Consider the following 12,801-nt stretch of genomic DNA (forward strand, 5'->3'; position numbering starts at 1 on the left):
ATATTTAACCTACACATTTATTCAAGTAATATCCCTTTGGTCTCAAGGGGGGAAAGTAAGCCACAAATGAGAAAACACTTAAAGTTTTCACTTACAGGATTTCAGAAAAAAAGAGAATCAACTCTCAAGTCAAAAAATGTAAATTATTTGTGTTTCCAAGTAGGGTTTTCTCCTTATTTGAAAGGAAGAAAAAATATCTATCAGGACTTGGGAAAGTCAGTCAGTAGCTGGAAACCCTTTTGCTTTTCTGTTAATTAGATTGAAATACTTTTGGAGGACTCTGAAGCTAAGAGCAATACAGATAAAAGAGCTTATGGACAGCCTTTAATATTTTTGCTATGCTTTTTCTTCAGAACAATGCAATTCTGGTAAGCATTGTTTTTCAATTTCAGTCTAGCGTTTGACATGCTCTCAAGTTGTGCGTTTTCAGTAATTTGATGGATGTTTTATGAGAAAGCTTCTGACTTGTTGCATACTATCTACATTGTCTGAAGCATGCTGCAAATGAGGAACTGGACACACTTCATTTGAAGAAACAAGACTGCAACTTTATTTAGCAACAATAACGGCACAAGAAGAGCAGGCAGACAACCCATGCCAAGTCCTCCTCTTGCTGTTTCTCCATGTGACCTACAAGCCAGTAAGCTCCCACTGGGGTTTGAAAGGAGCCACTGAGCTTTGTAAGACCAAACCATCTCTTCAGAGATGGCATTCTCTTTGTGTCATGACATAAATTGTGTCAGAATTGCATGCTGCAACTTTGATCAACCAAATCTGGGATACGTTAAGTAGAAACGAAGGGCTTACTTTCTCATTATTAGTTCAGTGTTTTACACTTGAACCTATTTATATTAATATTTCTTTAAAAGTCATCTGTTTTTTTGTGAGTCTTGTCAAATATATAACCAAATTCAATAATAAAAGGTCATGATTAGGTGAATACATTTCTGCTATAAAATGTGTTAAAATATAGCAACTTCCCATGAACAGATGCCATGGAACATTTACTTCTCTTTCGTGATATTAGAAATCCTTTTTTTTTTCTTTTCCTTTTTTTTTCTTTTTTCTTTTTTGTTCAGTTAAAAGCTCTTTGTAAACTCTAATATCAGTATGCTCTGGCAGTATATCAGAAAGGAGCAGTGCCATGAAAAGGTTAACCTTTGCTTAACTAATCACAGGAAGTTGATTTAATTTTTTTTTATCAAGAGAATAAGAGACCAGTCCACTTAGAAGTTCTCATTTTTCTTTGTCTTAAATTCTGGACATCTCCAAAACACAGAGGATCAAAACCTGACTTTATTTGAAACCATCTGCACATTCATCAGTCAGGCATTGACTACTGAGGCAGAAATGTCACACTCAAACTTACTTATGCAGTATCTTCTAGTTGTAATTGTTTACTTTGTGCTTCTTCATGGATGTGTTTATTCATCAGGAAATTTCCCAGTAAATTAAAGATTTTAATGTTAAAGCATTCCCAGCCCATGAAGAAGTTCATGGAAGCAGTTCAGGAAAGAGAGCAGTGCAAGTATTTGGTACTTCTAATCAGGTGATACATGATCATGGTTGTCCATTTCCTCAGGGTGGGGATAGCTGGAAAGGACTCTTCAGAGAGCGCAGCTAGATGAGAAGAGGAAATTAATCAGAAATCTCAGTTTATATCTTGAAGAACAGAAAACACAAATGCGATCCTAAGCTGCTATGGTCCGAAGCTTGACAAACAGACTATTCAGCCTCTCAGACAGGTGAGCTCTTTAGTAGGAGTCTCAGTCAGTCCTGCCCTCTCCCACAGCATGACTTGGAGCATAGTTCCTGGAGACTAAGCTATCAGAGTTATGTTCTGTATTTCTGGCTGCCATTTCTTTCAACACTGCACTTAGATCTGCTTCCCACTGTAAATCACACTGAGAGGAAGTAATCATGCAGGGAATGGTATCAGCCTAGGTATCAGCCAACCAAACAGTTATCTATGTGGAATCAAATATGAAACGACAACCACACAGGGAAGAATTTAAGTGCTTGTGGTGGTCTGTGGTATTCTTAATAATGGTCTTTCTTGCAGGAATCCATTTGAAAGAGACTTACCATGAAGTATTGTTCAAAGAAAATCCTCTTTCTTTAAAACAAAAACAAAAAGAAAGCAAAACAACAAACAAAGAAAAAAGGCATTTCTTACAAGAACATCATCTGTATCTTGCCAATTACTTTGTGAATGGAGGAGCAAGATCAGACCCTGCTCTACCAATACATTAGAATTAATCAAAACAGCATCTGATGGCTGTTAGGTATTTTTGAAATGCTCCACTGTATTGCAAGTGATTCATTCATAAACAATCAAAAAGTAAAGTTAACTGGTGTCTGATGTATTTTAATTCAGTATTGATCTATGAAAGACCTCTGCACATGCCTGTGTTCCTCACTCAGAGTAGTTCAGTCCACTTCAGCTGCAGTACCAGGAAAGGTAAATGACAGAGCCATGTCTGTGCAGGATTAATATTTCAAAATTCTCAGGATTTACTTGTTTGCTACTTATGTCCAAATAAGTGTTTATACCAGAATTTTGAAGCTTGGAAGCCTAACTCAGGTGAAAGCAAAACTTTTTTATACAGTGAAAAAAATTTTAACAGTTGAGAAGCTTTAATGAAATCTCAGTTTTGTGGCATTTAGAGATATTCAGCAAACTTTACTATCAGCAATTCTTTTTGCTTTCTAATAGTGTATAAAGATTGCAATACTGTGACTGAAAGCCAAATGGCTTTCATATTCACACAACACAGAAATCTGCTTTATAAATAGAAACAAAAATGTAAACAAGAAGAGAAAATGCTCCCTTCTGAAGCCCTTTGTTTTCATTTTTTTCTTCTTGCTCCTTTAAGTCCAACTTTCCTTCTCGGGGATTTGTTTCTTCTTTTAACTCCCTCTTCACTGATCTTTCCTTTCAGATGATGCCAATGAAGGGAAAAGGCAAGATTTCAAAACAAACAAACAAACTGGAGTCTATTGATTCTATTGCTGCTGCTTTCAATATTGGTTTACCCACAGCAGAGCCATTTTTAACGTGCAGAGTTTTAATGAATTCCAACCAAAGGAAATCCAAACAAATAAAGAATTGAGGGGTGTACTTAGTACACCTTATTTACTGCTTTTATTGAAAAGAGGAGTTAAGGCTGACCTGAAGGCATAGTTCTGTGCAATGCCAGATCTATTGTGGGTCCAAAACCAGGCCCAATTGTTTATTCCTGACATTTGTAAGGGGTGAGAGTGCTGTGTGGGCAGCATGCTGAGTTGTTCCAAGTGCGTGCGGAGTGTCCCATGTCAATCATCAATAACCTTCCAGCTGGGTGAGGAGCACTGCGGACAAAATCCCATGGGCGCCCCCCGTCTTACGCTGGTGTGCAACAAAGGGAAGCATGGGTCTCTGGAGTGCTATGGTGAAAATAAAATTTAAAAAGTAATCAGGAATTCCTTAGGGATCCAGAGAAAACACAGAGTACTGCAAATCGAGTGGAGAGGGTAGTACAATCGTTTCAGATCAGAATGCAGTTTTGTTGAAAATCTCCTGAAAGTTACTGTGAAACTACTCCCGTGAGGTAGTGAGCCCAACTCTGAGGTCTCAGCCTCTTCCTGCGTATTCAATCTCAATAATTAGAAACATTTAATGTTCACTGCTCTGCTGTAATTGGGGACTGATGGTTATTAAGTCAATCCCTCTGATACAGGGCAGCTGGATAGCTGCTCATGGGAGCCAAACTGAATATAGGGTCACTTTGCTTCCCAAGAAACTGTAAGACAAAGGACAACATGAAATAATTCAAGCTGAAACAGTATTAGAAGAGTAGAAACAACTGGAAAATATTTGTGGTATTAATATATAGTTTTGTTTTTGTAAATTAATTCACCTATGCTTCTGTGTTACTGTACAGATTTTTATTTTTCAATGTTCATTTGCATACAGAGTACAGAGGTCCGTCTTACCTAACATTACCTAATTTGATTATCCAAAAGTCTAAGTGCCCAGTCAAAGACAGTTACCTGCTTTCCCTCTTTAGGCAGGGGAGATAAATACACACCTCTTGGAGGCAGCTTATTCCAGCCTGCTGTGTGACTACGTGAGACTAAGTTGGCAGGAAGGCTTTACACCCTGAAGCATTTCCAAGTTTAGTTTTGTACTTGAGGTCTTTGAGCCTTTTTACGAAGTAATTTCTGAAACCTCTCATCATTCTCTAACATCTTCTTTGTCTTTTCCACTTTACTTACAGTATTCCTGAATTATGAAATACACAACTTGACACAGTATTGACATAATGACCAGACTAATTACAAGGCCTGCAGTCTTTTAGATCCTTATCTTTTTTTTGTTTTATTTTCTTTAATACTACTGCACTGTACTGCTTCTTTGCATAGACAAAGATTTTACTAGCTTGATCAAAATCACTGCTTCCAAGGATACATCCAGTCCTTGCTCTGTATCACTGTGATATTTTTTTCCATATACTCCATGTCCTCCAAATAAGCTAAAAATAGAGCAAAAGAAGCTAATGTGAAATTAATTCTCAGTAAACTATAGCAAACTGTACAAATATCATCCAGCTTTTATTCAGGGCAGAATCCTTTTTTGCCCTCACCATTTCCCTCAACCCTTTCTGTAAGTGTGCTGTTTGTGAAATAAGCCTGTGAGTATATCTAAAATTAAACTGGAGTTATATTTGGATTCATTTCTAAATATATCTTGCTAACATGTATCAAAACAGGAATTTACATTACATTTTGTTTATTCAACACCAATAAGCAACATAGTTTTTGTTGTTGTTGTTTTTTAATTCATCTGTAAAGATTCATACACTAAATGCATGTTTTTGCATTGATTTTGCACCCAGTTGTGTCAAAGTTACGATTTTTCTACATACTTAGGACTACTGTGTTTTGGTAACAGAGGATTTGGGACCAAAAATAAATAAATAAAAGAAAAAAGCAAACTTGAAGCACCTGACACATGGTTGTGTAGTGTTATAGATCAGGCATGTACTGCGAGTTGGGGTTAATTGGAATTATAATCAATGCTTTTTGAAATTTGACAGAATAGTTTCAATTTGTACATGAGATGCAGGGAGTGTTGGCAGTGTTAATGCATCTAGCAGGATTCAGCCTACCTGAAATCATGTTGCTGCTGCATTAGTTTGCAATAGCATTTCCACTTTTTGAGAGCTAGTAGCTGTCTCACAGGTTCTGGAGCTATAGTAAAGATCACGTAAATGGGACTAAGTAAGTGAGATTTCATCTGAATTCAGTATTTTACAGGTTTGGGCTTAGATGCAAATTTTATTTTTATTTTATTTAATCTTATTTATTTCATTTATTTCAAAAAGCAGGAATTTTGGTCCTTGTTTAGCATAGAGTGGGAGAACTGGGGAGTCTGGGGGGCAAACACTGGCAAGATCTGGTTGCTGCCTTTGTGTCTTTGCGTCTCTGTTGTGAGGGAGAGCAGTGGCTCTGGATTTGTTGAACTGTGGGTGACCATAAAAGAGGAATTAGATAATGGAGAAATTACTGAATCTAGAATGCTTGATTTAGGGGTGGAAATTGGGTGCCCCTGCCCAGCACTGTGTAGCTGTGATGAGCTGCATGTCCTGGTCCCGAATCCTGAACCCCAAATCTGTCGCCTTCCGAGCAAAACCTGTTTAATTGCTGCCCTCAGTAATTAAACAGAGCAGCCCTAGCCTGGCTGTGTCTGAGCCACATCAGTACAAGGGCAATCGCTGAGGTTTGAAAAACGTTGTCCTCTGCCATCCCACCCCCTTTTATCTCTAGAGCAGCGCGAAGGCAGCAGGAGTCAGAAGAGGGAGGAGAGTTGCTGGACGCTGTGCGGAGAGGAGGGAGGAGTAGGAGACGGGAATGCATAATGCCTGCGTGACAGTGAGTGTGTGCAGGCGGCTCGCCGAGTCCTGAAGCCGCAGATGTCCATGTCCCCGGGTCTAGGTAGGTCTGGTGTCTCCCGGATTGAGGTGGTAGGTGCTTTTGGAGCATCCTCTATCATCGGCAGAGATCTTGGCTTTCCAGCTCCGGAGTTGTGCCAGCAGCACCTGTTGCAGCAGAGGCATGGCTCACCCGGCAGCAGACAGCGAGCGTGCTGCTCACCCACGAGTGGCTGCTGGATAGGAAAAGTGTGCTAAGGTTTCTCTTCTTCCAGCAGCTCCTCTTTCTGCTCAGCAGAGGAGGGCAGGTGGAGGCAATAATCTTTCCGATGGAAAATCCTATTCTCGGGGGATCGTATCAGGATGAAACTTGGTCTGAGGTGATCCAACTGGCGATTTTTAACTCTTAAAAATGCACAAGACGTTGGGTTGGTTTAATTAGGTGAGAATTAAGTAGGGTAGTTTGCTACACACAGTGTATTGCAAAAGTGGATTTAAAGTCAGGATGAATTTTTTCAAACCATCATCCGATAAGAAATGAGTTTTAAGCGGGTTAGCGATTAAAAATATGGCATAAGTGTAACAACTGGAAATGTTTAATCTGCTTGTAGCTTTTGATATGCTGAGTCAATTTAAAACATTGCATAATTCGCTTTGGCTAGGAAAGATAAAAAACTGCCTGCCAAACATCATTCATTGTTTTTTCATGAGACTATGATTGCTTTAAAATACTGATGTGAAACAACATGTGATTTTTTAAAATCTTACTCATTATATAGAAGCCAAAATCGTTCTTTTTTTTTTTTTTTTCCTAGTATTTATTTTTAACTGTTAGCTTTGTACCCATCTTCTAGAATGAGTCTTTCAGTTAAATAATACGCATTTTGAGAATCTACCGTAAGGGCAGTTTAATAACTAAAGGCAGAATGTGATATATTTAGAAAACTGTCTGTCTGTCCCTGAAGCCTAAAACAAGCTCTCTCCTGCTAAATGTATTCGTTTCCACGTGAAAAGGGCAACCAGATTCCTGAGGAAATAAAATCACTTGTAGAGTATTAAGTTCAGAATTGAAATGACCAAATAGTTGTTAATATGAAAGCTAACGTTTTTCAAGGATGTGCTATTTTTAATTACTAAGTATTATAACTAATGTTTATGTTATTATTGATTTATAGCATGTACTTCTGTGTTTTAATAATTTTACTTTAAAAAATCAATGGCATTTATCAAATTTGTGAACTAGTAAGTGAAATAATTAGCACCAATAATGGGAGCACATGCTTATTAGCTTGTAATCATGGTCTGTGTCCTGCTTACATGGTGATTAATGGGAAAAATTACATTTGCTTTTGTAAGAACTTGGACTGGACAATTTATTTGTGCTGCCAGAGTTTTTAAGGCTGAAAAACAATACAGCATGAGGTTTAAAGATGTTCCTAGTGAGTAAGATTTACCCTTATAACAACCAAACCTACAGTGGATTTCTTCTCTTGGAAGTTGTTCTGAGCTTCATCTGAATAAAAGATTCAGAAAGAAACATACCTTGCTATTAAGACCGCCAATATTCATGGCATTTGGCCTCCATTTACTTGTTTATTTATTTTGCCTTTGGCCTTCCATTAAAAAAAATGAGAGTTTGTGTCTGCAAATACTTACCTATATATTTTATTTATCACATGAGTGTTTCAATGACTTAAACTGAGCTGTTGCAGAAGCCCCGAAAGCACGTACCTTTAATGTATAGCGCTGAAGACAAATATGGCTACAGAGAACTGTAAGGATCTCGGTCATGAGACACAAAGAATTTAAGGCACTTTGGGTGAAAAATATTGATCGTCAGAAATCAACTCTAAAAAGTGATTTGTTGTTGCATAACTGCCATAGTTGTTCAGAATTAAAACATGGTAAAAATGAGGTGATAATTAATTGTTGTATTTTTTTTAGGAGAACTTCATAGTAGTGGCCTATAAGCTTAAAAAAAATATATAATTAAGAATTCTTCTTTGAAAACTCAGTGGAAAAGTATATGACACTTGAAGCATAACATTTGAAAAAGAGGAAGAATTAACATTTGTTTTAGCTACATCTGGACTTTTTTAGCCTCAGGTGTTTTGGGAAGTAACCTATGTATCCAACTCTTGGCATTATTGGATGTCTGATGCGATTTAGCTTCATTTTATTGCTAGATAACCCATCTCTCTGATTTTTTTTGTTTTATTTCGTTACGTTTTGGCCAGCCTCTTCCAAACCTGTTCTTGGTTTTAGATCCATTTATAACTTGTTATCTAGGAAATTAAAATATGGAGGTGGGCAAGAAAAAATACGATCATGGTGAAATTGTTTTCTCAGGGAGTATTAGGCCTTGACCTTCCAAAGATATAATCACATACATAGCTATTTTTACAGGTGTAATCCTATTGATTGGTTTTACTCATTTGTGTAAATTGTGATTGCGTTTCAGCTCTACAGGAACGGCGGATTTAGGTATAAGCCATTGTTGGATACAACCATGATGTGATGTAATACCTCATGGCTGCAGATTGTAGGCGTCCGTCATAGTTCCAGAAGTTCAAGAGTTCTTTCTGTGTGTTTCAAAAAGGAATATAATACTGTTTTTTAGGACAGAAGGAACAGGGCGGGAGGAATAGAAGGAATTGATGTTATGTGCCATTCATTTATCTTATTGCAGGAGGATCCGCTGCTTCCTTTTTTAACTGCGAAAGGTACCATTGAATCACAGATGATACCATTTCTACAAAGCCTCACTTGTCAAAGCCACACTTCGAGTGAATAATCCCACTGGAAAATACGTTGTGTGAATAAGCATTTTCAAGATTGAGTGTATACATGAGTATTTGTGGCAACCTGTAGAAATAATTTGAAAACAGGGAGTTCTGAAAAAAAAAAAAAAGCTAGTTTTAATTCCTTTTACTAAGATAATTTGTAAGTCCAAACTAAGGTCACTCTTAGGATAAAATTGTACTTATTTAAACAGGCCTATCTAACAGCCTAAATTTTGGTGGCTACATTAAGCAACAGAGAAAATACTTTCCGTGAACATTGCAGCTTTTGTTGTAAATTGTAGACAAGTCGAAGACAGACTTTTCTTGAGAATAACATGAGAATTTTTAACGTATATATATACACCAAGAGATTTTTGCTTGGTTATCTCATTTGCATCTGATACAGCTTTCTCAGAGTATAATTCCAAGTCTCATTTTTAGATAGCAAAAGAAACTTTATTCTCCTCAGTCACTTATCATGGACTTGTCCAATATGTTACTGCTGTGAGTTGTTCCAAGCTTTGCTTCATTAAGGATTTAACGTGGCCTTAATTCAGCCATCTGTTATGGGTTTGGCAGACCAACAGATCTGAAGTATTGGTTAGAGCTTTAGAAATTTCCCACATTTTTAAAGGTTAGGAAAAGAGCTACCTTTAAGAATAGATTTTGAATAATTCTCAGCAAGACAATGGTGCAGAAGTGGGATAAAAAATGCATGTCATTCTGTGAAGCACAGGGTCCCCTGTCTGTCTTTAGCTTTGCTGAAAGGCAATTAGCATTTCAACCAGCCAATTTGGTTACATGCAATGAAGTACTTGGGTTTGTAATTTGCTGCTCTCCGCTTGGTGCTGTTGAGAACTAGCTGTGTGTAATCCTCTCAAAGCACCTTTCTTTCCAGCATAGTTATTGTTGCTGGTCTTAAATAACTAATCAACAAAGAGATTTCCTTGTCTTGAGCTACAGGGTGCCTTAGAACAAGGAAAAGAAATACCCAGTTAATAAGGGAATGATTATAATTATTAAATAGTGATTATTAAATTGTGACATAGGTTAAAAGGTTTAGAAAAGCCAAGGGAACCACAATACATGAGAAAGATAGTGTGAGAAGTCTTTGAACCCAAACAAATTTTGCTTGAGGGGTTCTCTTCAGCACACAAATACTTTACCATGTGTTTTATTTAAAAATGCATTGCCCATATTTAAGGGATTAATCCATAATATAGATTAGAGAGAGAGCCTCGTGCTACAATTCTTTTGGAAAACGATACAAATACGTTTTTACTTACACAGAAAGAAGTCTTTGTGGTGGACTTTGTAAAATACAAATATGTAATAAAAGCAACATTCTCTGCTGCTATCTAATAACAAATGATTATAGTAAACTGTAGAAATGAAGTTTGTTTGTATATACTTCTTAAATTTAGTATAAATGTTTTCATATTTAGTAATAAGATTTTATGAAGTCAAGAATAACTCAGACATTTATTTTAATAATTAGTCAACCCATTTAAATACTGTTTGGCTCATAAATGCATATTAACTTGTCAGGATCCACTGTGGATAGCCATAATTCTTCTGTCAGTATATCTCACATAATGCCATCTAATCCTCACCGTCAGGCTATAATTTACTGTTCTGTACCCTATGGATTTTTTTATTGCAAGATTATTATTCATGCAGCGCTGTTACAAAACAGGCCATTCTATTTTTGGTTCTCAGTATGAGAAAAATGACCAGCAGGTTGCAGAATGCCCAAATTACTTATTCTGATATATGCTATTCATTCAGGCCACAGTACTTCATTCAGGACAAGTATTAGGTACTTGACGCTGTGGTAGTTTTTGTCCTTGGCTCACAAGTTCTAAAAATTTGTTAAGTGTTGAGGACATGAGAAAAACCTCTGAAGTGGAGATACAAATGGAAATTATAAGATCTTTACTCAAGTAGAATAAATAGCTTGTTCCTCACTGAAGCCTGCAGACCTTTCTCAGCTGGATTTCTTGTACCATATATGCACGAGCCTGATCCTGAGACAGCCTCAGTCGTGCAGTTCCTTCTACATAAGTGTGATTTGGGAGTGCTAAGCACTTTCATAGTTTTTTGTTTTGTATTGTGTTACATCTGCTTGCGTTCGTCATTCAAGAAACCATTTGAGAACAAGAGTGAGAGCTTACTTAGAGTGTTTCAAACTATGCTGTGGACAGAATTCCACAGATAAAAACCCAGACCCTGGATAACCTTGTAAAATAATCTTTGTTAGTGAAGGATCTCTGCTGTTTTTACATGTTTAGAAAAGAATTTCTGGGGTGGAGCGGAAAGCTTTTTGATTTGTCTTTTACTTAAACTTATACTATAGGATAAATAAAACTTATACTATAGGATAAATATAAATGTATATATATATATGACACATATATATCTATCACAATATGATTCCAAAATAATACATTGATTTGTTAGGGTATATAGTTAGAGCTAGATGTGAATACATTCTCTTCAGTTGCATAAAATAAATCTGAAGTTCTGCAGCTGAAATCAGTGTTACTGGACTTTTTTATTATTATTTATTTATTAACTGTACAAGTTAGAGTATATTCAGCTTCCTACTGGTGTTTTTCTGAACATTCTGATTAGCAGATTTCAGCCAAAGTTTGTTTTCAGTAGGCTGTGATTTGTGTTCTAAATATAAAGTAACCTTAATAACTGTGTGTCATTTCATCAGAATTACTTTGGATTAAAATAATCTGACTCCTACAGCTATTCAAAATTATTGTCTGGTTCTCTGTTAGACCAGCAAATTATAAGGTAACAGCACATGTTTGTAGAACAGGATTGCGTTCCCTCTGCGTGCTGTTTGCACAGAAGTAGTGGATTCGGCGCTTCTTGTTAGTTTTGTCTTTTATTCCCTGCTCTGAATGGGAACAAGCGGAGCAAGTGGTTACCTCAGAAAGTCTTTAGCATTTACGAGTTAAAACTGGGTTCTCTAGTAATTATTATGTGCTTTAGAACTAACATTCAAATGTGTAGTTTAGATCCATTCAAATTCTTCTGAGGAAGCAAAATGAAGCAACTGCCAGAAAACTTGCAAGAGGTGCTCTGGGCCTATTACTCTTTTTTCCTCCTGGTGGCATCTATTAACAAGAGGAGATGATTTGAATTTCTCATCAGGGCTCTGTCATGGCCTTGGAGCGCAGGTTTACCATTTTCAGTACAATAATTACCATTCCTGGTGATACATTTGGCCATCAATAATAAGATTATTTCTGATTAAAAAAATACTGAAATTGTTATAAAGCAAATGATCAGGTGAATCTGATATCAGTGTCCCAGATGCAGATGCATCTTTTTAGTACTTGAGGTTGTGCTGTGGTATGGTCATGGCAGCAACTTGTGAGCAAGCAGCTGAGCCCCAAAACTTCAGGACCTTGAAAGATTACATGGGGTTTGGGCACCTTGTAGTCTGCATTTATTCTCTGTCTATCACTTTCCAATGTTAGTAAAAAAAAAAGGGAGAGGATGGGCAGACACCTACAGTGCCTTTATGGTAAGGAAGAAGACAGGAAACTCTGGAGAATTAGTGTCAGTGACACCAAATAACATGCATGGGAATCATGGAAGCAGATTCTTGCCTGAAACACTGCAACTGTTCATGCAGACCAGAGTGAGAAGGGGTGCAGAGTAAGCATTAGTTGTTGTTACTTACTGTAATAGTCGTGCTTTATTCACCTTGAAGCATGTTGAAGACGAAGAAAAAAAACACAAAACAAACAAACAAATAACAAACAAACAAAAAACAAACAAACAAACAAAAAACACACAGATATTTGTTCAAAATAGTGGTTTTGGAACACTCTTTTCTAGTCCATGTTACAGTGAGAGACTTATCCCACATCTAAAGAAAAATGAAGAAACAAACAAAAAACAAATCCAAAACAAACAAAAAAAAGTGAACACTTGGTTAGTGTTCACTATCCAAATGCTAGATTTTGCATGCACAGTGTTTGTGTCTCCTTTTGGATATGTGGGGACTGTGAGAACATTGATGCAATGTTGAAAAAAAATCCCACATCAACAGTCTGAGATTTTTGTGTCAATGTGGCATCACA

General features: G+C 36.9%; 1 protein-coding gene across 1 annotated transcript in view; it reads left to right on the forward strand.

The window, feature by feature from the left end:
• Positions 1-329: 329 nt before the first annotated feature.
• ADGRV1 (adhesion G protein-coupled receptor V1) overlaps positions 330-12,801 on the forward strand; it is a 290,567-nt gene continuing 278,095 nt past the window's right edge. The window contains exons 1-3 of the mRNA XM_038170880.2: positions 330-640; positions 1,583-1,745; positions 5,809-5,976. Coding sequence (XP_038026808.2) covers positions 5,955-5,976 — 22 coding nt within the window. The 5' untranslated portion in view covers positions 330-640; positions 1,583-1,745; positions 5,809-5,954. The remainder of the gene's footprint in view (positions 641-1,582; positions 1,746-5,808; positions 5,977-12,801) is intronic.

This window comes from Anas platyrhynchos, chromosome Z, assembly GCF_047663525.1.
Source record: "Anas platyrhynchos isolate ZD024472 breed Pekin duck chromosome Z, IASCAAS_PekinDuck_T2T, whole genome shotgun sequence".
Taxonomy (NCBI): domain Eukaryota; kingdom Metazoa; phylum Chordata; class Aves; order Anseriformes; family Anatidae; genus Anas; species Anas platyrhynchos.